General features: G+C 37.0%; 1 protein-coding gene across 4 annotated transcripts in view; it reads right to left on the bottom strand.

The window, feature by feature from the left end:
• Positions 1-539: 539 nt before the first annotated feature.
• Positions 540-24,933, bottom strand: part of ESCO1 (establishment of sister chromatid cohesion N-acetyltransferase 1) — a 32,997-nt gene continuing 8,603 nt past the window's right edge. Inside the window, exons 7-13 of one of the 4 annotated variants that reach the window (XM_014257198.2) lie at positions 24,387-24,501; positions 14,955-15,086; positions 7,517-7,606; positions 4,881-5,024; positions 3,864-4,051; positions 2,245-2,292; positions 1,421-1,523 (exon numbers count right to left, since the gene is read on the bottom strand). In XM_014257198.2, the coding sequence (XP_014112673.2) occupies positions 2,286-2,292; positions 3,864-4,051; positions 4,881-5,024; positions 7,517-7,606; positions 14,955-15,086; positions 24,387-24,501 (676 nt within the window). In that variant the 3' untranslated portion in view covers positions 1,421-1,523; positions 2,245-2,285. Of the gene's footprint in view, positions 1,524-2,244; positions 2,293-3,491; positions 3,786-3,863; positions 4,052-4,880; positions 5,025-7,516; positions 7,607-8,190; positions 8,314-14,954; positions 15,087-24,386; positions 24,502-24,933 lie in introns of those variants that run through there. The other 3 variants (XM_005517221.3, XM_088060102.1, XR_015773316.1) reach the window with 3 other exon arrangements.

Below are 24,933 nucleotides of genomic sequence, written 5' to 3'. Positions count from 1 at the left end.
CTACCTCTCTCTTAATGAGCCCTGTTCTTGCTTTCTGAGCCCACCACAGAGGATTACTTCTAGAGTTCCTGTGCACCTGCACCACTTTTCTCACAAAGCTCTTTACAGGCTGCTCACAATCCCCAGGAAAATTACATGGGGCACATTGGAAACAAACAGCCTCTGCAGCCCAGAATTCACCACCATTCTGCTACTCCAGCTTTAAGTACTCTTGAGTATTGAGATACCCCATCTGGGATGGGGTACAGAGTCTTTGATTCAGCTCTAGACCAAAGCTAAAGACAGCACACTATAAACAAGCACCCAGGTTCCAAAATTGAAATGAACCCTAAATTTAACCTTAACTAGATCTTTCCAATCTTCCATTAGTGTTTTAAACTGTTACTCAAGACTGAAGGTATCCCCGCTCACCTTACTATAAACGTATGAGGATGGTCTTGATCCTGAGCTCCTGGGGGCACTTATCTTCAGCATGTTTTTCCCACCAAGAAAAGTATGAAATACACTAAAGATTCATTAACACTTAGTATTATACAGAGTAACTTTAAAAAAGCTATCAAGTATTTTATTTTTAATGTATCTACATTATGTACAGATCAAGAAAGGCCACAGCAGTTTTTCAACATACAAACCCTTTGAAAGAGGAGAGATTTATGAAGGAGCGACAAGTATCAAAGTGAAGTCCACTAACAAAGGTATATACTCAGTACAATACTTGAAGAATGACGAGTACACCAGTCCTTGGGCTTTTCATTCCACCTTTTACTCCAAAACTAATCTGGGGGAGAAGGGGATGGGGCCACAACAAGATTCCGATGCTGCTGCCAGGGAGCAGGCACCCTGACAAGGAGCAGGGTACAGGGGCACCCCAGAAGGCACCATACAGCCTGTGAGGGTTGTTGCCCACAGCAACTGCACTATAATGCTCCTGCCTCGATGCCACTGGGCACAGCCTGGAACTCTGCCAGACACGTACTGGCAGTGGGAGCTGGGGCAGGAGCCCAGCGCTCCAGTACTGGGAAGCACTGGTATACCACCTTAGTAAGAACTTCAGCATGTACTCGTCAGCCAGACTAGAGTCTTTGCATTAGTTTACAGTCCACTATGAACAATTTTCTGCTGCATGTAAACATGACTACCTAAATAAAATACAATCAAACTTCTGTAAAAGTTAATAAAATATCTTTCTTTTAAAAAAACAAAGTTAGCCTATTACTGCATTGTTTACAATTTTAACAAAATAGTACAACCGTTTGGTTGTTACCAGTCCTGAGTTCACTGTAATAAAAATGGCCCTGGCTTCTGCTGAAGGTCTGCACCCACTCGATGCAGTTTGGCAGAAGTCTCCAATAAAAATGGAATTCCTGCAGAGCAGTTAAGTCTGGTGCTGTCCATTGAGGAAGTTGTATACCAGGAACTGGCCAGTGCCACAGTACTGTGTTGCAAAGAGCTTCCCATCAGGAGTGGGGTCAGAGAAAGCAATTTCCTCCTTGCTTAAGTATGAGCCATATATGAAGTTGCTCCTGTTTAAGAGAGGGGAAAAGGAGAAAATAAGATAATTACCCTCAAGGAATAATGAAAAATATTTCTGCTATTAGGCCACAAACCATTAATTAAGCAGCACAGACATTCAAAAGGAAGGAGTTCTGTTAGGAGGAGATAGCTCTATTCATGCAATTTATCTCCTCCTTCCGAAAAGCAAGGATGATCACTTGCTCTGGGAGGGTTTTTTAAAGGTCTGGTATTTTAAAAGGAATGTTTGCACAGAACAATTGCATCAAGAGTTCAAATTTAGAATTTAAAATAAAAAGTTTGCATTAATTCCAAATATTTTTTAATAAAAAAGAAACTGCTGGTGCTGTGACTACAATCACTAGAATTGAAAACAAGCTACAAAACAAGTTGGGGTGCTTATGGAGGGGCCTCAAATGACCAATCTCAAGGCATAATTCCTAAATACACATTCAATAATTAACTATACAAAAATAAAGAATCAATTTGCTCAACTTGTTCATGAAGAGTATTTCTTTGTTGTATGTTTTAGTCTTATTTGAAGGGAGAGTGAGAATCAAGGGATACCATTCTAATTCTCTGTCTGGCTACGTGAGCAATTTTAGAAAACTGAATTCAGGCTTTAAGACCTCAATTGGTCTTAAAGGGGAGGTGATATTTTATCCTTAGAAACAGAAGAAACTCCCTTTAGATTTAAGTTCTTTAGTTTCTATAAAATAACCATAAATGTACCTGAAGAGCAAGCAGGAGCTTCACTCATATGGACATCTCCATTAAATACTGAGGAAAAGATAACAGGAACAAAATCCTTTTTAATTACTACCACCTTTATTCTATTCTCTTTCATGTGTTCAAAAAGATGATTTTGCAAGGTTTAATCTTAAGACTGTCTGACTGGGTTTCTGTGACTCCAAGGTACTGTCAAAGCCTGACTGAAATGAGGCAGCCAGTCTCAAAATGGACCTCAGTCTGTTCCCATGCCTTCAACATTCTGAAGTCAGGATTTAGCTGGTTACCAAAATTACGCCATTCCAAGTACCTTCTGCTATGGAAAACATTTAGGTTTAGGCAGCTGAGCAGATGTAACTGCTTACTGCCATCCCAAAGCAAGTCTCACTCCTTTCCTTTGCCTTCTGCAACTTCCTAGGCTCCCTCATCTATAATGCCAAACTTTTTAGTGAATACAGCAATGAGTTACTGGAAGGCCAGACAAGCACCAGAGCTCAGCAAAGGGCAGGTGGAGGGCGCAAGTAACACGAAAACTGAGGCCTCACTAGTTGTAACAAACCGTCAAAATTGATTCTAAAGATCCTTTAGGGCTGTAGCTGAGGAATTAACTCCTGCATCATTTTGGAAGAGAAATCTTTCATTTAAAGACTGTTTCTAGGAAGCTACAGAACACACTATTAAAAACCTGCCAAAAACATAGGCAAATAACGAAGTTCATATGCTTATCTGAATACAGATTTACTGTAAATAGATAAGCCAAAACATGACCTTGATTTGCTCCACCAGCCGGGCAAGATGAATTGTGCAGGGCAGAAAAACTTTGCTAAGCTCTCCAAATACCCAAGAGGGTGAGGACTGCTGGAGGCAGCAGTACCTGTTCTAGAAACTCCAGCAAGATGAGAGAAACACAAAACTGACAGCCCTAAAAACCTAAACAGTCCTAAGATTTGAGCAGTTCTTGCCATTACTCAGAACTGACATTTAAATTTCTTGGAAAGAAACCTAAGGTTTGGAGACTCAACATTTTTAACATTTATCTAGACAATAGCACAGATGTGTGAGTCCTTTTTATGTATGTAGCGTTTAGCATTCAGCTGGAACACACTCATCACTAGCTATTAAAGCTCCTTGGAAGTTGAAAATATCCATAAGGTTCAGTGAACCTGAGTATATATTAAAAAAACAAACCTAAACAATAGCTGGAAGCCACCAGACTATACCCAATGGGTGCATTGGGTCTGTTACGTCCCACTTTGTACCTAGAAGGAATGGACAATCAGCCAATGGTTGGGGTCCCATTCCAGGGGTAATCTCACACTTTGACCAAAGACAGTCTTGTGTCCTTTTTACTCATAATTACTGTGGAGGAATTTCACCCTGAGAGTCTGCCAGGGTGACTCATTACAATTGCACTCAAAGATTTCTGTGAAAGACTAACTATTATAGAGTACTGACGTTAGTTACTGAACTCCACCTTATACTGGAACTGTCAGCTGTGCTCAAATCCATATCCCCAATATCACCAGCAGTCTGGAAATACAAGCCTGAAACACACAAACAATCAATGTCTTGGACTGAGTTCTGTCTAAGCCATGTGTAGCTGAAGAATGTTTTTGTCTTACCTAAGACATTCAATCATCCGAGAAGCGATCTTCTTCCGGCGCATCATGCTGAACACCCAGATCCGACTGATCCCACAGATAGCAGGTTCTGGAGAAGTTGAACAGCACCATGCTTTCTGTCTCTCAAATATCACTTTCTCATTTTCTGAACTGACTTCTGGAACCTTCTCTTCTATAACTCTGTAGCCCTGCAGATGATATGAAAAACACTTGTCACTTTATAAAAGCATCACTAATGACTGAAGAAAATAATTCATGTTTAATTTATTTCAGTTAAACATACTTGGCTGCTAAAATGCCTTACCAAAAAGACTGTATTTTTGTGTCTCATTTAATTTTTCATAACAGTTTCAAAAATCAAGCAGATGACAGAAGATTAAATAAACAAAAAACCCTCTGAAGTTTATTTCACTTAAAATAACAGCAACAAATACTCCAATTCTTATTGCCATCTGTATTAAAGTGTTTGCATTGATTTCTCTGGCTTTGGCTAAGATTGTTTTGCTTGTTGTCTGATACTCCCAAGGGACAGTAGAAAACACTACAGTTTGGAATGGACAGATTACGTGACATCAGTGATTACTTGTCCCGCCTTCCAGTGCAGTTTTGTCCTCTGCTTTTATTTCTTGTGGAGCTGTTTGACCCTGTGGTCATTCAACTCAATCATACAGAGCATCCACTCTTTCAACCATGCTGGATTTCTGCTGGGTAGGGAGTCGAACCTGCTTGTCAACAAGAAGAGCACAGAGCCAGAGCTGCAGAACAGCAGAGGAAGAAAAATTCCACCCTCAGCTGTAGCAAGTTTTCAGATGATGAGGTTTGTCTAAGCCAAGTATGACGCCATCCATGTGTCTCTGCTCAGAATCAACCACACAAAACTGCGTAACTATATTTCAGAATGGTCCAACCACCCAGTCTCTTCCTCTGTGGAACAGGCTTACACAGAATACTAATTTGCTGTGAAAAACAGTTACTAAGCACTGACACAGATTATCTTTCTCCAATTCAATCACTTACCCACTGGATATGTTCTGCAATTAAGCAGCCAATGACTTTTTTGTCATTAGAAATAAAAAGAAGAGTTTTAGTTCTAGAGTAGCACATGAGAGGAGTTTGCTGAAATCCCAAGTCATTGTCTACCATTTCTCGTATTTCTTCAACCTGCCAAAATAATTTTAAATGCTGTATAAGAAACACATCTAAATGCACATTTTTATAAATTTACATTACATTAAAATCATAGATTTGCAGAAAGGTATTAGGGTATCTAGAACACTGAAAGCTATTCCAAAAGTTAAGGATCAACCTAGCTGCAACACATTATCTGCATAAATGTTCCTTAAACAATAGTCGTCTCGAATAAGGAAGAGTAGAGACCCCTCAGTAAGCTTCCATTAAGTCCCAACTTTATTAGTCAAAGGTTAATAGAGAGAATGCAGATAATCGATCTGTGAGCTCTGATATTTTAGAAGTCAATCAGATCTACAAGGAAAATTAAAGCAATTTACAATTTTTGTTATTTTTGAAGTCTTGAAAGAACTAATTTATTAAGGATTTTAGCAGATGACAGCAGGCACAGTGCCAAGGCAGACAAAATGTAAGCATTTGTTTTAAAGGAATAACTGCTCTTTCCTTTAGCTTTCTACTCTTCCATTGGGTTTTCAAAGAGCAACTGAAACTAAAAGTTTTGTTTAGTATTAGCAAGTTTAGAAGAAATAGATAAACTTCAGCATGAATGTAAATGAAAGCTTATGCATGAGATAACTTTTTACTGAGTGCTTCCTGAACCTGAATCTGTACACTGGAACAGCCTCTATCATCCCTCATCTTCTGTAAGACAAAAAAAGGCACCCTCACCTATGGTTTATTGAAAGGCATTAGCTTCTTGAATGCATGTTGTAGTTACAGTAGTAATGTGAAAGGACAATTACTGATGCTGTGAGTATCACAGAATGCGTCAGGCTGGCAGTTACCACATCTGGTCCAACCTCCCTGCTCAAGCAGGGCCATCCAGAGCACACGGCACAGGACATGTTCTTGAGTATCTCCAGTGAGGGAGGCTCCACACCCTCTCTGGCAACCTGCTCCAATGCACAGGCACCCGCACAGTAAAGACAACTGTGTTAAAAATGCTTTAAAAATAATTTTTAACAGGTATGAGTTACTCTCTGTTTTCTCACCTAAGGTTCAGCTACTAATTTAATAACATGCCCAATTATCTGAAACACCAAGTAAAACCATTCTTGAAATCAGGCGTCCATGGTTATGATAGCTGTAAGATTCTATCAACTTCAGCTACACAGAAATACAGAGAACTCTATCCCAAATTACTTAATTTGCTCCAGTCTTCCTTCTTTTTCTTCACCCATTATTTTAAAAAAAGAATGCACAACAAATGTCCTAAAATTAAGATAATCCCACCAGAAAAATAAAACTAAACAAATAAACTTATCTGTATCAGACGTGAAAATTTGGAGCTTCTTTTTCATTCACTACCTTAGACTAAAGAAACTGGCTACAACCACACCAGCACCAAGAGCTGTCCTGGGCTTCAAGCTGTCTTTAGCCTCCAGAAGTCCCTTCCAACCTCAACAACAACCTTCTGTGGCCCTGTGACAGGGATACTGTAAAAAGTTGCTATTAGCCACAGAAAATCCCCAGCTAAGCAGAGACAGTGTCAGGCTACAATGAAATGATGCTTTAACATGTATGAACACAAGTTAGCCAGCAGGACACTGAAGTACCTGACTGCTCTAAGTCCCCATTAGTGTGCTGTGCCCAGTTTTAGAGCTTCAAGAAAGACATGAGTCATGGCACAAATGGAGATAAGCTAAAAAAGAGCATGACAATGAATGGAGCTCTAAAAAGCATTATTTAGGAGTATAAACTAAAAAAAGAACAGCACATTCAGTCAATCTCCTTAAGGTAAAAAAAATTCAGTTTGTTCAGGCACAAAAAATCCGCTGCAAGGAGGAAAAGAAGGATGTTCTCTGTAGCTTTGGCAGTATGATTAGTACTAATGAGCTTAAATTGCAGTATGGAGATTCTGCTAAGACATTAAGGGAAAATTTCCTAATGTTATGGTTAGCAAAGCCCTATAATACAGTCCGAAGAGGTCAGACAAACCTCTAGTGGTAGAATTTTTACAAAGTTGTCAGATGCATTGTAACCAGAGCAAATCCTGCTTTGGACATGGCAATGGACTAGATAACTTTGAGGCGACTTCCCACCTAATTGTTTTTATCAGAAAGTCACCTAGAGAATGCTGCCACATTTGTACTGTGTTACAAAGTTAATAAATTTCAGTTCATTTAAATATAAAGGGAAGTTTATATTATATAAAATATCTGTCAGACATTCTGCAAGGATGCTTAAAAAAAAAAACAAACCCAACACCAAACTTTAAGAAGTTAGTTGGCTGATGCTCTTCCCACCCCTGCCCAGGCCCAGCCTCTCTGTGAAGAGATCAGTAATGCTTAAGAGCGAGGTAGGTTTTTCTATCTGTCTGTGGAAAAGGGAACAGAACTACTGCAGTTTTGAGTCCAGTTTCAACTGTTCACAGGTAAATATCACAAACTTTTCTATGAACATTCTCATTTATTTGAAAGCATCAAACAAAGACAGACATGCAAGTCCAGTCCTTCTCACCATACCTTTTTAAGTGCATACTTTGGGTCATCAGGAAGAACCATTATTATCTTTCCATCGGGATATTCAGCCAAGATTCTCTCCTTTTTCCAACCCTAAATAAAACAAACACTTATCTAAACCATATACAAGATGTACTTTTACAGACAGAAATGGCAAATTACTGTTCTAGACACTGAATTTATGCAGATTTCACAGAATTTAGCAGTTGCTTTGCTAGAGAAGGAAACTTCAGCTAGCTTTTTACAATGAGCACAATAGATAAAATGTTATTTATGCAATAATTTATACAGCAACCTAACTATATCTAAAAACAATGTGAAAGTGTCTTACAATTTCCCAACTAGATTTTTCCCCCATAACTACAGTGCAAACTCAATTTTAGGACAGAAGTAGCAAATTCAGCTCACATAACTGATTTCCAAACCTACGTAAACTTATTTTTCAAAGTCCAGTGAACGAGAAAGCCCTAAGTTTTATTAGAAGATTTCTTTTTAACATAGTTACCTCCACAAATACACACTCAGTTTTAAAAGTCTGGCATGCGAAAGACCTCCAGGAGGTTCTAAGTGAACTGACTGGCATGCAGTTGCCCAAAATGTAAGGAATAGTTTTATTTTGTTACTGATCATAACTGTTAAAGCCACAAGAAGGATACTAGAAAAAAATTTATAACTACCTTCTAAGAATCTAATAGGGAAGGAGACTACGTTGTGTGTATCTGAAGTATAAACATACTCAAAAAAATAGAGGTAATTAACTCTTCTTCAGATCCACACTCGTGGTGAATAATGAGCAGTACCTGCATGGAAAAAAACAAAACAAAAAAGCCACTTAAATCTAGCAAGATGGGACTGGTAGATATTAGAACTCAAGTTGCTTTGATGGGACCTAAAAATACTGAATGCAGAAGTAACTTCAGCCACTAAAAAGGCTGACCTACAGTCTTACTTCAAAGCAACTTTAAATAAAAAAGTCTTTGAAGAAACAATACTGATGGAGTGATTCTCATTGAAATCTGTACCTTCCCATAAAATAATGTTTGACTGAAGACCAAGCAATGGAATTTGGCACTGTATGAATGCCATATATACTACCACAAAAAATGTTAAACTTCAGTGTTGTAATACTTGATCTGCACCTCATTTCATTTGTACTGATTTTACTCCCTTACCCCAAGGAAGGCATGAATAGAGTAATTTTAGAAAGGTATCTACTTCCTGCTAGCCCTGAAACTATTTAAGTATTAATTTAGCAACCAGCATGGCAATGGTTGCAACACAGTCATCATTTTAATCCTGTCTGAATTACTTCTCAGTAGTAATTGAACAAATTAAGATCCTGCTTGAATTTATATACATTATGGTCTGAACACAAAGGACAGTAAACAGCAGTGTCATCCTATTTAGGGGAGCAGGAAAGTGCAATTTGTGGGATTGTGACATGCTTTTTTGAGACTGTCATCAGGAAAGGCATCAAAAATCAGGTAACAATTACTACTTGCCAACCTCAAACCTTACCTCTCTCAAATTTTTATCTTTTTCTGCCTTCTGACTACCTGTTTGCTCTGCAAGAGCTTTTTACAGCATCCAGACTGCTGCAAGCCCAATGCATAAAATTCAATGCTAATTTTTAGGTTAAGGTATCCTGTTGGTGTTATAGCCAGGTATTTCCACAAAATAAAATCCAATAAAGATACAGAACACTTCTCAACATCACAGTATTTATGCCTTTAAGCAACAGTATATTAGCACAAGTCTAAAAATCTGTAAAAATGCAATAATTGATTCTCAAATGTATAGGACTCATTATTTTCATTAGTGTCCACCTGTTCATCTTCTTAAGTGATCTGTGTAATATGGAGACTGATGATATTCACAGAAGGGGTAGTTTCTAAATTGAAGTATTTTGGAATTCAGAAATGCATCTTTTAGATGCAGCTTTCCAAAAAGTTTCTGTAAAGCCTAAGCTCAGCCAGATTTTTTTTGAAGCTGTTTCAAAGCCGTACTGAGCCTTTAAAGTCACATGCAGCTCTAATAATGTTATAAACTATGATTTCATATATTTATCTACACCCTTATTGCTGAGTTTTGCTTCCTTTAAATCAGACAAATGGAAGCAATGCAAGACTGGTCACAACTCTCGTATTGTAACACTGAAGGGAAATGCTACAGCTGCAGCTGGGACTAATCCTATTACATATTCACAGTACACAAAATATGCTTTAGCGCCAGCATTCTCATGTGGCCTGAAAATTATTTCCCTAAACACACCTATTAATACTTTTTAACCAAGCCCCCCACTATTTTAACACTACTAAAATACTACAGTCTGCAAGGTATTTCAATCACTGAGAACTAAAGCAGGACTCTTTCAATAGGGAGATGACAACAACCTCAGCAGAGTAAGAAACAGAAGTCTTATGTCTGCAATATATAGTATTCTATTGCAGTGTCAGAAAAATTGCTTTCCCTTGTCTTTTAATTGACATTTCTTTAGGACACTAGGACTTATTTACTGTAAAATCGGATACCCAAGCATTAATATACATTGCCCGTGATGACCAAAGAAGTTAAAAAGAAAGCTACTCTTCCCACAGGGAAACATGTTCTGCAAGGCATGGAGTAAAAGCACATGATTACAACACTCCTCCCTGATACTGCAAGTCTGTGCCCAACAAGAGATTACCTCCAGCCAGCAGCAGCAAGGCAGGCAAAGACTCTTCACCACAGCTCAGCAGACTGGTACTGTAAGGGGGTGTGTAAGCACTGTAGCAACACGTTCCTCCCCTCCATATTGGGACAATTTATCCTACAAGTATTTGTAACTGCTCGAGAAAATAAGACAACTCTGCAATGCACAGTTAGCTCCTTTTTCATCTACCTCTAACTTCCTCCCAATTCAGGCTGGTGAAAAAAAGGCTGCTTCTGCTGTGTTTAAGGGGCAATGGCAATAGGACCACAAAAGATATTACAAAAAAGGCAATGCACACAAGCAGCTGCAACCAGATCATGGAATAGTGTGGAAAATAGCAACCGCTACAGAGTGGTGAGCATTGTTTTCACTGGATATGATGTATGTATATAAAGAATGAGGTAGAACAGGGGTGTTAAGATGGCTCCAACATTAATAGCACAGTAACTAAAAGCTCAGTACTGTTTTTCATTAAATATGTTCTGCTTATGGAACATCTGATGTAGATTTGTCTTTAAAAGCGTAAGTCACCAGATGTGATAGCCTGCTTCCCATGAATTTCCTAAGTTTTTAGAAATTCTTACAAATGAGCAGAAAATGATACAGCAATGCTGGTGCCTTTCTGTATATGCCAGTTCTGGTTTTTTTCTGTACTTTTCTGTACTCACTATTTCTTAAATTAATACAAATACATGGAAAAAAAAGTGTCTTTTTCTTATAAAGTTCTTTTCCTCAAAAATACTGAGGCACTGAGGAAAACATGGTTACCACTGTATAATTCTTCGTCTTCACTATGAAAAGCATTTATGAATTTTTTCCCTAGTAATGAAGACTAGTGTACAATTTTGTAAACTATTGTCCTTGACAATTTGCAGAGAAATGGGTCTGCTGCACTCTTCTTCCTGACAAATATATATACTCTGCCTCTCCTTCCTATGAATGGAATATAGAGAATGAGTTTTGGACTGCAGAATACATTAAGATCCTTGAATATAACTACCAAATACTATCCTCTATTAAAACTTCTCACAGAAGATACTAATGGTAAGAATTTCACTTGTAATATTATTTTTATGTCATACAGATGCATTACTTTTGGAATTAATGCAACTCAAGACAAGTATGAAATCCTTCTAAGATGACATGAAGTTCAGCACCATCTTCAATCCAAATATCCTATTAAGTTTAGATGCCAAGAAGTCAAATATTGCCTTTCTTTAAATGTGAGAATCATAAGAAGATCAGAGACTAACATGGGTGCAGCTACAGCAGAATAGCTGTAAACTTAACAAGATTACACAGCCCAAATAACAGTTTCCTCCATTTTCTAAAGCTTAAGAATAAAGATATTCTTAACCAAGAAGATGAGCTTGAAATACAAACACATTAACTGCAATCACATATGACACCTGAATCCACAAGCATTTACTAACTTAAGGTTTTGGCTTTGCAACTTCAAACACCATTAAAAATGCCTTGCTATTACAAAAATATTTTGCAGAAATACTAAGTTGATCCTACGTGGTATCACAGGGAGGATGCAGAATTGATACTGCGTGGTATCACAGGTAGAAGATTTTATAAAACGGAAGAATTTATCCATCCCACAGAGTTGCCCATCCTACTGGAGTTAACACCTGATATGTGCATCACCGCTCAGTGCGCACACAAGTCTGGAGACTTTTGGATGTCTGAAACCAGAGGAAAGTGAGACAGATTGCTCCATTTGTCTGCAGCTGGGGACATCTCTCATTCCTGTCCCAGTGTTAACCTTGGCCATCTTACCTTCTTGCTAATTTAATTTGCATGTTTCTATTAATAGAAAATGTCACCCTTAGGAAAACCTGTATCAATCATTGCCAATCTTCTGTTCCCAAATCTAGAAACTATCATCACATTTGCCAAAATTTCTCACTATACACAAGGCCTACAATTTCCTTAACATCTCTATCAGACACCCACAGCAAAGCCAAGTATCCAATAACAACTGCGTGTTAGCCTGTCCTTTTTTTGGGGACATCATGAGATTTCTAGAGACCTAAACAGAATTTTTTACTACCATGAGTAAGACAGACCTTTGAAATAACCCACCAAATAAAATTTTATTTTGTTGAAGACAGTAAGTAATTTATTATTTACATACAAACTACCTTCTGGCTACCCAAAATTTAAAAAATCCCACAGAACATCTCCGGGCAGGTGGGCAAGACACTAACAATAACGTCCATTTTCAGAGTCCACAGCAAGGAGCTCTAGCATGACAGTGCATATAGACCTACTTTATTTGAGTCTGTGAAGTGAATCATTCATAGAACTACTAAGCCCATAACATGAGATGTCTAAAAGGGAGAAAAAACTGAGAACAGTTTTCTCAAGTCAGACTGGGACCTCATCACGTATCATGGAGAATGTGAATGACACGGGAATGACAAATGAGATACATCTGACTGATATCACGTACCAGATCCCTTAGAATGGCCTCTGAATCACAAGTCATGCCAAACATATTAACTATACATAAAGAGTGTCTGGAGAGCTAAAAAAGTAACACGTCAAGGTCACTGAGACCACAAGTTCCTGGACTGGGAAGTCTAAACAAGGAGTTAACAGGACTTTCCCTAGTACATTTTTTTTAACCCCATGATGCTACTGTCCAGTTAACACTGTCAGGGAAAGGGAGACAGTTAAAATTTCACTGCAATAACTAGATACAAATGTCCAGAAACCTATGAGCCATCCTCCCAACAATCCCCACTATAAACCTCCTAGCAAAATCAGGGTAATTAGCAATCATTCCAGTATTTCTGGATGACTAAGAATTAACAAGTAGTCACTTGGTGTACTAATTCACTGCCAAGAAGGCTTATCTTAAATTGAAATTATTTTCTAAGAGGAGGCGAGAATGTTTCTGTCACAATACTATCAACCAAGAACCACTGACTCCAGATCAAATGACTAGTGGTAAAAACTCATCTATTTAGATTAGCAAAAGTTACTCATCCATGCAGTAAAGTGTTAAGATTGTTAAGGGGGGGAAAAAAATAAAAATCAGAGAGGAATATGAAGACTCATAAGAGTTCTTCTTTCATGTCTTACTCTACAGTTTCCATTGCAGAATAACTATCTAAATCATGGCTCCATGGCTCTACAGTCATCTACAATGTCACAAAACACAACTAAAGCCTCAAAAGATTACAGAGAGAGAACTTTTTACTCACTGAACTGACAATACAAATAATTTGCTTGAGTACACATTGTTGGAAGTTTTAAGAAGATGGCTAGCAACTGAGAAAACAATAGGGAAAGCTTTTTTCAAGTTAAAAGCATACCTAAGTCTGTATGAAATTATTTATGACTGGTTTAAGGCAGTCTGCTCATTCACTTTCTTAATTATGTTGCTACTGTAGACATACACACAAGTGTGAGATTTCAGCTCTTTCAACTTCCAGAACATTCAAAACTTCAGTACAGCTTCTTACCTACATGAACATGTACAGCTTTAAGTAGCTACTGAACTCATGCGCCAAAGAGCTTCTGTCCAAAAGAACTAAACATTATCTTCTGTGAATTATGTTTACATCTTTGGTAACATTCAAGATCTGAAAGTACTTGGGTGGGGAAAGGGAGGACAAAAAGGAATAAAATGGGAAAATGTGTTTATGATGCCATTATAACTGAGTTCCATCACACTTTCTTCCCAGTCCCACCCTACAATGTAGCTAACATGTATCAGAAGAGATCTTTCAAGATGTCCAGATTATTTGGCAAAAACTAACCAAGGACAGAATAAACACCAGAACTATTCACCAGAGACTTTCAAGCACTTTTAGGTATCAAGTTATATATTTATATTTGCAAACACTGGGATAAAAGTGTGCTTGAGATTTAAGAGTAGCCCAACAGCCATTTGGTGCCTACGTGAAACAAATAGGCGGCCTCAGTTCAGTTATCCTGGAGGTCTTATCTACTCGAGTGTAGAGTACTGAAGGTAACATGTATGATAAAAATACTTTGTGGATTCTAGTCTGGATTTCAGACATGTGAAAAGGTATTTCCTATGTCTTGTAATATCAGCTAGTGTGAAGTAGCTGATTTTACAATATATTTGAAATTATACAGAATTTTTCAAATCTGAGATTTATGAGATACTCAGAGACAGCATATATAATGAAATTTTCAAATAATATATATTTTAGAGATCACATTCTCATTATAAATTCAGTATAGGTCCAATACACTATGAAGCTGTATCAGTTGAATTCCTAGGCAGTCTCTCCTCAAATTTTACATAATTAATGGAAAAGTAGTTTGTAAGATCACACACTTAGAAAAATAGGACAGTCAGCCCTTCATCTGACTATTAAGTCAACTGCTGCTGTGAACACCAATTGTAGAGAAACCTGTATTCAGTACTTTCAGAAGAGTGATAGTCCTTTGTTTTCCTATCACTACCCTCACACCTCCTCAAGATCAGGTAACTGTAGCAGAAATAATAATATGGCAATGAAACACCATTATTGTACTATTTTTATACATAACTTATAACCTGTCTACCATGGCTCTTAAAAACATTTATTTCCCAAAGTGGATGATTTATCCGCTACTGGATAAATGTGGATATTTAATGTGGATATTTAGCCTACTGTGATAACAATTTGTTGAAACACAGCTTAATGTAATATGAATTGTAATAATACAAAGCAAATGAAAGATACCATTTATGTCTTCCAAAACAGAAGGTTTTCTTACCACATATTTAACAGCACTTATGAACTGGTTGTGGAATAACAGATGCTGGGTTTCATCCTCTGGATTTGACACAGTGTAAAGCATTCCACAAATATTACAGGAAATAGCACCAAATCTCTTCTGTCCTCCATCCTATAAAAAAAAAGAAAAACAACAAAACCAAACCAACAAATAACCCACAAAGCAGGAATTTATGAGTTCCTTGCACAGCAAATACAGTTAAACAGAACTTCCACTGAATCACATATTCCTCCTAATAATGTATCTTCTGGAAACTCAACACAAAGGCTAAAATGGGGTGAAACAGGAGAAACAACAAGCACAGAATTTAGAACTTCATCTTTCGAAAACACATATGCTCTTAAAAGGCACAGGCATCAATCACAAGGAAAACTCTACCTAAAAATACTTGCTCTACCCCCCCATTACTTTTGAACAAATTACTTTTATTCTATGACATACAAAGAACAAAGAATTCTTCCTTCATTTCTCCTATCTGCAGAAATCTTCCACCAAGAAAATTCCCATATCCAGCCCGTCACAACTTAGTTTTCCCTACACCTTTGCTGCAGCCTGTCTTTGGTTGTCAGCCGCTTTGAGGTATGCCACAGGTGAGCCATTTTCCTAGAAGTCTGTAAGTGTATCAAAAAAAATGAAGCTATGGAAATAACCATTATTGTCAGCAATACATCTGCAACAGCTGATCACTATCTTCTTTGGTGTTCAACGAGAATTGAGTATTTCAAGGCAATTTTTGAGACACTGTATAGCAACTACATTGCAAATGGAAAATCATACCATTCATGACTTTGAGGTTCTTCTGCTACTCTGTATGCAACCATTACCAAAGTGAGGGCACTACTCAGTACCTACTGCTTTTATGTTTATTCCTTAGAAGTTATTAATGAGGAAACACGCTCAGCTTTTGGAGTCAGTGCCTAATAAATAGTGAAGTATCAGGTGCTGGGGCTGCTTTTTGCAAAGAGCAAAAGAATACCAGTTAGAATAAAATCTCTAGCCAAAAAGGCATGTTTAAGTTACAGCTTAATGCTCAACTACTTTTTTTTTCCTCTTTAACTACGTTTGGAAATTGAGCTTATGTAAGCAGCAATAAATGTCACTTTTAATTTATTTTAACATACATCACAAGCAATAGAGAAACAGGAACTTACTCTATACTCTAAACCAGTATAATAAGCAAAAAAGGATTTGAGGGTGTTTTTTAATATTAAATTGATCTGTGTGCACAATCTGCAAGAAAACAGATCACATGAACTTAATATTGTTTTCTAAAAGCTGAAAATAGCCATAGTAAAAAAAGCCTATTTTACAGAAGAAAACATTTTGCAACACAGAGGTGTTTCAGAAACATTTCCTATTCCTTCCATCTTCAAAGATACGTCTATGAGCTAAACAACAGTTAAATTCTCCACACAACAGCAATTTTTTTCAAAGAGACATTAGTGCCATCTAAGGTGTAGATATCAGTTTCTTCCCAAGAGACTAAAGGCACAACAGGCCAGACAAATTCAGAGTTGAATGTCTCCTTGGGAGCACAGGCCAAAAGAAAGAAGCAGAATCTGGGAAGTCATTGCTTTAACGATACATCAATGTACTGATCCCTACTGTGTGCAGAAGGAAAAACAGGAGTACACTATGTTTCTGAATGGAAAGGGAAAGATGAACCGAGGTTGGATTTGTAAAGTGAGAATAAGATGAGCTTTCTGAAAGTCCAAAAATCGAACCAAACACATTTTATTTCACTTGCAGATTTCCTTTAAAGCAGCAAAACAAAGTACCCATTCTAGCCACCAGAAGACACTGCATTTCAAGGGTTAATACACAAAAGATAAAAAAAGCAGTGCAGCCGACTATCTAAAGATGAACCAACTGAACCAGACTTAATAATCCTGTCTTGAAGATGGAGAACATACCCCCTTGTACCTAGAGCAGAATAAGTGAAAAGGAAATGTACTTCGATGCTTGGAATATACGTCAACAAAAACCCCAACTACTTAAATTATAAAATCAGCTACATAAAGCCCGTCTTAAGTATTGGTACTGCATTAAGTCACATGACAATTTCTGTTCAAATCATCAAGACTATTAAACTAACCTGTAAGCTTACTAACAAAAAACTCAAGCCAAAAAAATGCTACTTATGCAGGAAGTCACCAGAAAACACAAGGCAAGGATATCCTCAAAGTTGTCCAGCTCCCATCTTGCCCTGTAAATACAAATGCTGTTTTGCAAGTTTCTGGGAACAGATTCGTTTCCTGGAATAGTACTGCCATATTGCATTTTACAGTCAGCATTCCTTAGACGTTGCTGGTATCAATGTCTGAGTTTTGGGGGCAGATTTTTTGTTTGGATTTTGTTTAAGGATTTCATTGATATTACTACTCTACACACATTCAGGTGTATCAATGGGCTACCCATAGAGGTTAATACGAAAGCCCTGTTTCATGAATTATCAAAAAAAGCACATTGCAGAATCTAAAGCAATCTTTTGAACTCTGTAGCCCTGATAAACACGGACTATAGCCTTTAGGAAATGTTTTACACTCTTCTGAAAACAAGGAAGAAGATTTTTGTATAACAAACGTACTATTTCAAAGACACAGCACAGGATAAAATGCTTCAGGCAAAAATTAAATGCAAGAGCTTTAAAATCCAACACGGACTGCAACAACAAAAAAAGACATGCAAAATAAAGTCAGGAATTATGATGAATACATGTTTGTACTTCAACAAAACATCTACAGGATCTGACTATTTTTAAAGCGATGTCATTGCATAAGCAGGAGTGGAAAGGGCAGGCATCCAGAGGAAAAAAGTGCTCCCAAATCATAATACTGCATTAAAGCTTTCCAGACCTTCCTAATGGGAAGAGATCAACAACAACCAATCAAACAACAAAATGAAACAACTACAAAAAAAAACAACAAAACGAACTCAAACCAAAAATCCAAACAAAACCAGAAATAAAAAATACCCCCAAACCACAACAACCTAGGAGCACCTTCTGTACTATGTATGAGAGTAAATATAACTGGGATTTGAAGTGGAAATCTCAGCAAGCATCAGATACTGAAAAATAAAGTGCTGACTTGTCACAACTAGAAAAAGATTAAGTTTTAAGAGTCAAACTTCTTGAATGTTTTTCAGAGGAACTATATTCAGGAAAATGTGGTGTTTCAGGCAGGAAAAATGTTACTCTGTTTACATCTCAGTTTTCTAAACATAACAATAAAGAGACAAAAAATGCTTTTATTTCCTAAGCAAGTTTGCACACGTATATGGCAATTAAGTATCCCATCATCTCAGGCAATCCTGAAGTAGAGAATATCCACTGTTTCAAGGCTAACTGTAATTGAACATTGGGACAATATTGCCTTAACTTCATAAGAGTTTCTCAATTCTGTGTTAGACAGAAAGAAAAGTCTTACCAATATCTTCTTTGAGAAGGTGCATGTCTGCTGATCCTCCATATGTGCAATAAGGAACCCTGCAAGCAAAAAAGGCATTTGGTGCCTCTGTAGGAGATGAAAAGGGGCGCTTTTTTTTTTTTCCCTTCGTTTCTTTTCTCTCTCTTCAGTCACAGATTAGGTCACCTCCTTCTTGATTACCCAGCATTAGTTAGAGGAAAATTGCTTTTTCCCCTTTTTCTCTATCCCTTTCACAGAACAAAGAATAAATCCCAGCCAGAGAAATGTGCAGGCTGGAAAGGAAATATAAGAAGTACAGGAAGAAACAACATAAAGATTTTGGGGCACTCCCCAGAAAATTAAAAGGTCAAAGAATGCTATTTCAGTGAAAGATGCACTCAAGACTGAAACTGACGGATAGATCTTGTTGTTGATCAGGAGGATCAGAAGACATGTCCCAACTCAGAATAAAATCTAGTCTTCATTTTGAAGAAAAAAACCCCAACCAAACAAGAAAGAACAAAAAAACCCAACCCATCACCAATGCCCACCTTCCTGAAAAGCTATTTTAACAAAAAGATATAAATCAACTTGAAACTTTCTAAGTCTCAATGTATCTAATTTTACTTAACATATTTGAAAATTAAAATGGTGGGTCATTATCCATCATGAAATTATATCTTTTATTATAATAAATAACAGGTCATTGGCTAAAGCAATATGAAAAGCAACACAAAGAAAATCTGCACAATATTGACGATGGACAGGTAATCCATCCTGAACTCATGTGAAAGTATTAAGCAGGAATATTACAGAAACTGCTCTCATAAGCACAGGTTTTGGATTGGATAAGGTTAATTTCCTTCACAGCAGCTGCTATGGCGCTGTGTATTAGATCTGTGCCCAAAACAGGGCTGATAACACAGGGATGTTTTAGCCATTGCTGCATAGTGCTTACACAGCATTCAAGGCCTTTTCTGTTTCTCACACTGCTGTGCCAGTGAGGAGGATGGGGGTGCCAAGAAGCTGGGAGGTGACAGAGCCAGGACCAGAAGATCCCACCTGACCAGAGAGGTATCTCATGCCATATGGCATCCTGCTAAGCAGTAAGATCTGGGAAAAGAGGGAGGAAGGGGAGGATGTTTAGAGTTAATGGCATTTGTCTTCCCTATTGTTACACATGATGAAGTCCTTTTTTCCCAGAGAAGGCTGAACATCTGCAAGCCGATGAACAACAGTGAATGAATTCCTTATTCTGCTTTGCTTGCACGCACAGCTTTTGGTTTACCTGAGCAGCTGTTCTCTCCCAGGCTTCTTGGGGACAATAAGGGAGCAGCTGCATGGTGCTTAGGTGTCTGCCAGGGTTAACCTACAGCACACTGTTCGTTAGTGGCCTTCGTGCCTGAATTCCGGTACCAGCTCCCAGCTAATGTAACAAAACATTCTCACCTCCCTTCAGGACAAAGGACACCAAGTACAACCCACCTGAATTTGCAAGACAAAGCTGGGTTGCTGCAGAGGAGAAGAAATGGGAAGAACTGATAATAAGAAAGAATACCATCCCTGTAAGAACAAAGCTATCCCAAAGGGCACCGTTTGTGTGGAAGGAAAAATAACTGCTCTCAACTACCAAACTCCTCCCTTATGCTTACGAAGTAGTTACTGTCTCATTTTCACTGGCCTTACAGGACAGGAGAGAGGCAGTACTTAACTAATGAGAACAATGAAAGATTGCCTAAAAGCCATTCTCTGCATCTTCAGAGAAATTGCCTAACCAGACTATACAAGTTTAAGGAAGAAAATAGCAACTTTAAATGATTGCTATCCAAGTTTCTTCAGAAATTCTTCTCATAAGAAATTACTCTTACACTTATTATGTCCACTAAGGGCTGTGTTTTCATCTTAAAGAAAAATATTTATTTCACATATAACCTATTTCAGTCAAGCAGGAAACTATGTTCAATTTTAATCAAAATATATGTAAGGAAAAATTCAAGCATGATACCCAAATGTGTAAACCGGATTAGCATGCACATCACATCCACACACAGCACCAACTCGAACCACAGAATCAAAAGCACCTTCCATCAAGCAAACCTGATCCACACACTTGCTGATACTTTTAACTTTGATCACCTACATTTGATCACACTTGCTGGCACCCAAGCATTAACTCAGAGCTCTAGAAAGCCAAAAAAGTCTCCATAACTCAAAACTATCCTTCTATCACTTTTGTGATTTGTTTTCACTGTTCATTCATTTTACATGCATTTTTTTTTACTTTCCTATATCTGAGGACTTATTTTCAAAATACTAGTCAATTCAAAGGAACAAACCTCAAAATGGAATAAGTACCCCTGTCCTTCATAGCTAATTATTTAGAAGATTTCTTTGTAGCATTAATGCTTTTATCAATTCTTATTTTTATGGTCGAAATTTTGTCCTAGGTCTGACAGGCAAGCAGAATTTTTACAAGACAGAAACAACTGACTTTCCCTGTCTTGGTTGTACAGCATCTCTCATTTGATGAAAACTGAGAACACATGATTTGTGCATTTGTCTTTCTTTCCATTTCAGAATTTAAAAGAAACAGATGATTTCATATTCAAGTTCTCTTATTCGCAAATCACATCCAAGCAATTGAAAAGTAAGTAACAATTTTAGTGCATTATTTTACAAAGCTTCCTATGGAGCTCCATGTAACCTGACAGCCTACCAACTGAACATGTAAATGAAGTGTTAAGAAGGGCAGTTCACGAATATTCAGAACAGACTATTCCACCAAATGTCAAGTCACAGATTGGAATGTAACGAATTTTTAGCCTCGATCTTAATTTCTTTGCCCTGAAAAAGAAAGACTACTCTCTCTTAAGTCTGAACCTAAGTCTTTGCATATCACTTCAATCATCACTGTTTTCTGGCACTGTTTGTTTCATGAAGTGTCTTGGAGCATTAGATGCTTTGCTGTCCTCAGCTGAAGTTCTACACTCTGAAGAGACTTGCTTTTTAAGACGTGTGACAGCAAGCAAATCCGAAGAGAAACAAGCCATCGTTTGACTTCGATGCACTTCTACAAAATGAAGATAATTTTATGTTTGAAAGCTGCCCAGGTAACAGTATGATGTGTACCACAAAAGAGAATAGTGCAACTGCAGCTACTAAGTATTTCTTCTACAATCAGAATTTGTGTTATTTTACTTCAGTTAGTCAAATGCCTTAAAGCTTGTTAAAGATTATACTATTTAAGAGAAAAAGAAAATTAATCTAATTATAGTAATCATATGGGAGAAGGAAGCCAAGATACATCTTTAAGGATTTAGTATAAAAAACCCAAAGCATATTGTGAAAAACAAAGCCCAGTTTTACCAAAACACCTCTCTAAATACAGCTCAGGGACCAAAAACATTAGAATACACAGACAATACTGTAACATTCCAGACTCTAACCTTCAAATACCACAAAAAAATCTAAAAGTGTCAAACTTACATATAAAAGACTAGGAAAACTCAGTAGCAAACAAGCAGCAAAATAAAGATTTTGCATTATGTGACTAGTCAAATAAATAATTACTTTTTCAGCTTTGGTTGTAAAATGAAAGAAGGATTTTGTACATACATTACATTAAGATGGACTGGCTCGACACAGAAGAATCAGATCTCACACTGGAGAGCCCAAAATTGCATCTTTCAGGAATTTAGTCTTTTTTTTAAAAAGTGTAACAAAACACTAATTAAATGTCTCTTGCTAAGAATAAAAGAATGACTTCCCAACTTCACTTAAGGTAAAGAATAATGAAACTGCTTTTCTTAATACAACATACCAGAAACTTGAAATAAAAATTATTTCCAGCTATTAACTGTAATTTTTTAGATACTATAAATGCTAATTTAAGTGGTTTGACCTTGTGTAGTGAGACTGCTCTCCACACAGGAGAAATTTCAACCTCTGCCGTTTTTAAACCATATTACTAATTTCTCTGTTCTCACAGGATCATTATGGAACTATATAAACTCCTTTGAAAATAATTACTACTAATAATAGAAAAATAAGCCCACCCATCCACCTTTTAAAAACTCACCGTGGTTTTGCAAGTAAAACTATTAATTACAAAAGGTACCTTATTTTACTATATGCATTTAAGCTCAAATCTTTTGAGTATTTGCAGGAGAAAAGCCTAGTAATTTAGAAGTCAATTTAGCCACCTTTCACCTCTAGAAGTTGGCACAAACTATTCTAAATATAACTATGTCTCATCTCCACCGTAACCAAGGTCAAGAACAGTATTTTACAAAGCAGCTTAACTAGTATTTGGGTTCTTCTACATGTTTTGACAAAAGAGCAGTCTTACCCAAAGTAAAAGAGTAACAGACCAATACCCTACCTAAAATGTTGTCTTGGTAAACTGAAGTATAGGCATTATTAAAATGCCCTTTCCACATAATAAAAAGCCTACTCTGAACTCAATGAAATCAGAGTGAATTAGATTTGTATGAAGTGCTGAAATATACAAGACATTGTGAAGCTGCCACTTTCACATTTAGAAATTAAATATCCACTTGCATTTTCCAGAAATACCCATAGAAAACAACAAACTAAGATTCTCCCATTCTTCCTCATTTTCCCACTGTTCTTCATCAATGAACCTTTCTTTAAAATTTTGCTTCTTAAAAAAACTTTTATTGTTGTATACCTGAAGAAAAGATTACTCTCCTAATTCTAGCTGAATACAAGGATACTACCAGCACAATCAGTAACTTGCAAAACATCTATTTGTATAATAAACACTGCAGAGAGCTACACAAGCCCTCTTCAGTAGCCAAGCAGGAAGTATTTCTTCTTGTCAAAGATCCTAGCAACTTTTCGGCCAAGTTCTGTTACTGTATGAGTAAAAATTAAGTTAGCTTCACAGAAATGAAAAGGGATATTTGTATAGTCCCTTTAATATAGTTAAGATATTTAATCATTCATTTTAATTCTGTTGGTAAAACGGATTTCAAATAGGCAGTAACTGAAATACTTCTTAAATGCTAGACACAGTTCAGCTGTGCCTGGGCATTCACAGGCCTAGATTTGTATAACTTCAGACAACTGGAGGATATATTTATCACTTTAGTTCTTAGAAGCTCTGATTTTAAAATATTTCAGTATGGTGCAACAGAGTGTTCAGAACTCATTTGGTTCCATTTCAGTTAATATTTTCAAATTTATAATCCATGTATTACAGGAAAAAAATAACAACTTAGTAACACCTCCAATTTTCTATGCTAGAGATATAATTTCATAAGAAAACTCCTTCCTTCCTAATGGCCTGGGTTCCTCTCCATCTTTAGCCTTTCATTTCTCAAGGATTATCTGACGTGTGCCATTACTGAAAACACAAACAAAACGCAACCAAAAATTCCAACTGTCTCACGATCAAGTTGTGTGATTCTACAAGACAACAAAACAACTGTGTCACTCCCTTCTCATTGTGCATTTTCTTGTTACCTGTATTTTGTAGCTAATAGCCAAAAGGGTAAGAATAAATAACCCAACTGGTACTGCTGCTTAAATATTATGGTAAAAAGTAAGTGCATGCACTGGGAGATCTTTCAGTTGGTCTCAGAACAATGGACACTTTAATGACAAAGGAACAAATCTGTTGATTTTAATTCTGCACTATCTACCAAATGCACCTCCCTCTATAATTCTAAGATTTTAAGAATATGACAATTTACACGTAAGTAAAGGCACATTCACTCTCCCTATTTCCAAAGAATAACCATTCTATTTAAAATTTGCAGAAATTTATTTTAAACATTAAACAGTAAGGCTTGCTGACATCATTCTCCCATCAACACTGAATGGCAACTTAGTACAGGTTCTGCTTTTACAAGTCATTTACAATGGTGCTAAGCAGCGTGTATAAGTAATGATTTTTAGACAAGTTCGTTAAAACACAGCACTGCAAATGCAGAAAATTTCTTCAAGAAGCTATAAGCCTTACTAAAAGGGTATTACTTACTGTGATCAGCTGCTTATCACCATCTTTTCCTGCTTCTTTTAGCTTCTGAATATGTTCCTCAGATGATGGCAAGTTACTGCATTTTGATGCTAATGAAGGATTTGACAATGGAGCCCTTGAAATACAAATATATTTCATGTTAAAAATGGAACTGCTTATACACGTCATGCCAGATACTCAAAACATTGTGATTAGTAAAAACTTTACCAATATGCAAATCCAAATTAATTTCATAAAACCCAGTCCAGTATATTTTAACGTGCAATACAACTGGAAAAATAAGGAAATTAAAGAATTAATCAAAAAAACAGTTCGTAACTAGCCTAATTACAAGATTTTTTTACGTTTATGGAAAGAAAAAATGATCAAGTGGATGGGCTAGTCTCAACCATTAACACCAGCATTTATAAGAGGCACTTTCAGAGCATGACTGATGGTGCCTAATGCTATGCATTTCCAAAGTAAGATTAAGGAATCATACATCAGGCTGCTAAAGCACACCATGTAAATATATTCTCACAAATCTAAGTCAGATGTCAAATCTCTA

Source organism: Pseudopodoces humilis, chromosome 1, assembly GCF_049639895.1.
Source record: "Pseudopodoces humilis isolate 2021_Gansu_Grassland_sample_001 chromosome 1, ASM4963989v1, whole genome shotgun sequence".
NCBI lineage: Eukaryota > Metazoa > Chordata > Aves > Passeriformes > Paridae > Pseudopodoces > Pseudopodoces humilis.
The sequence above is the reverse complement of the archived record's forward strand: the minus strand, read 5'-3'. Positions and strand labels throughout refer to the sequence as shown.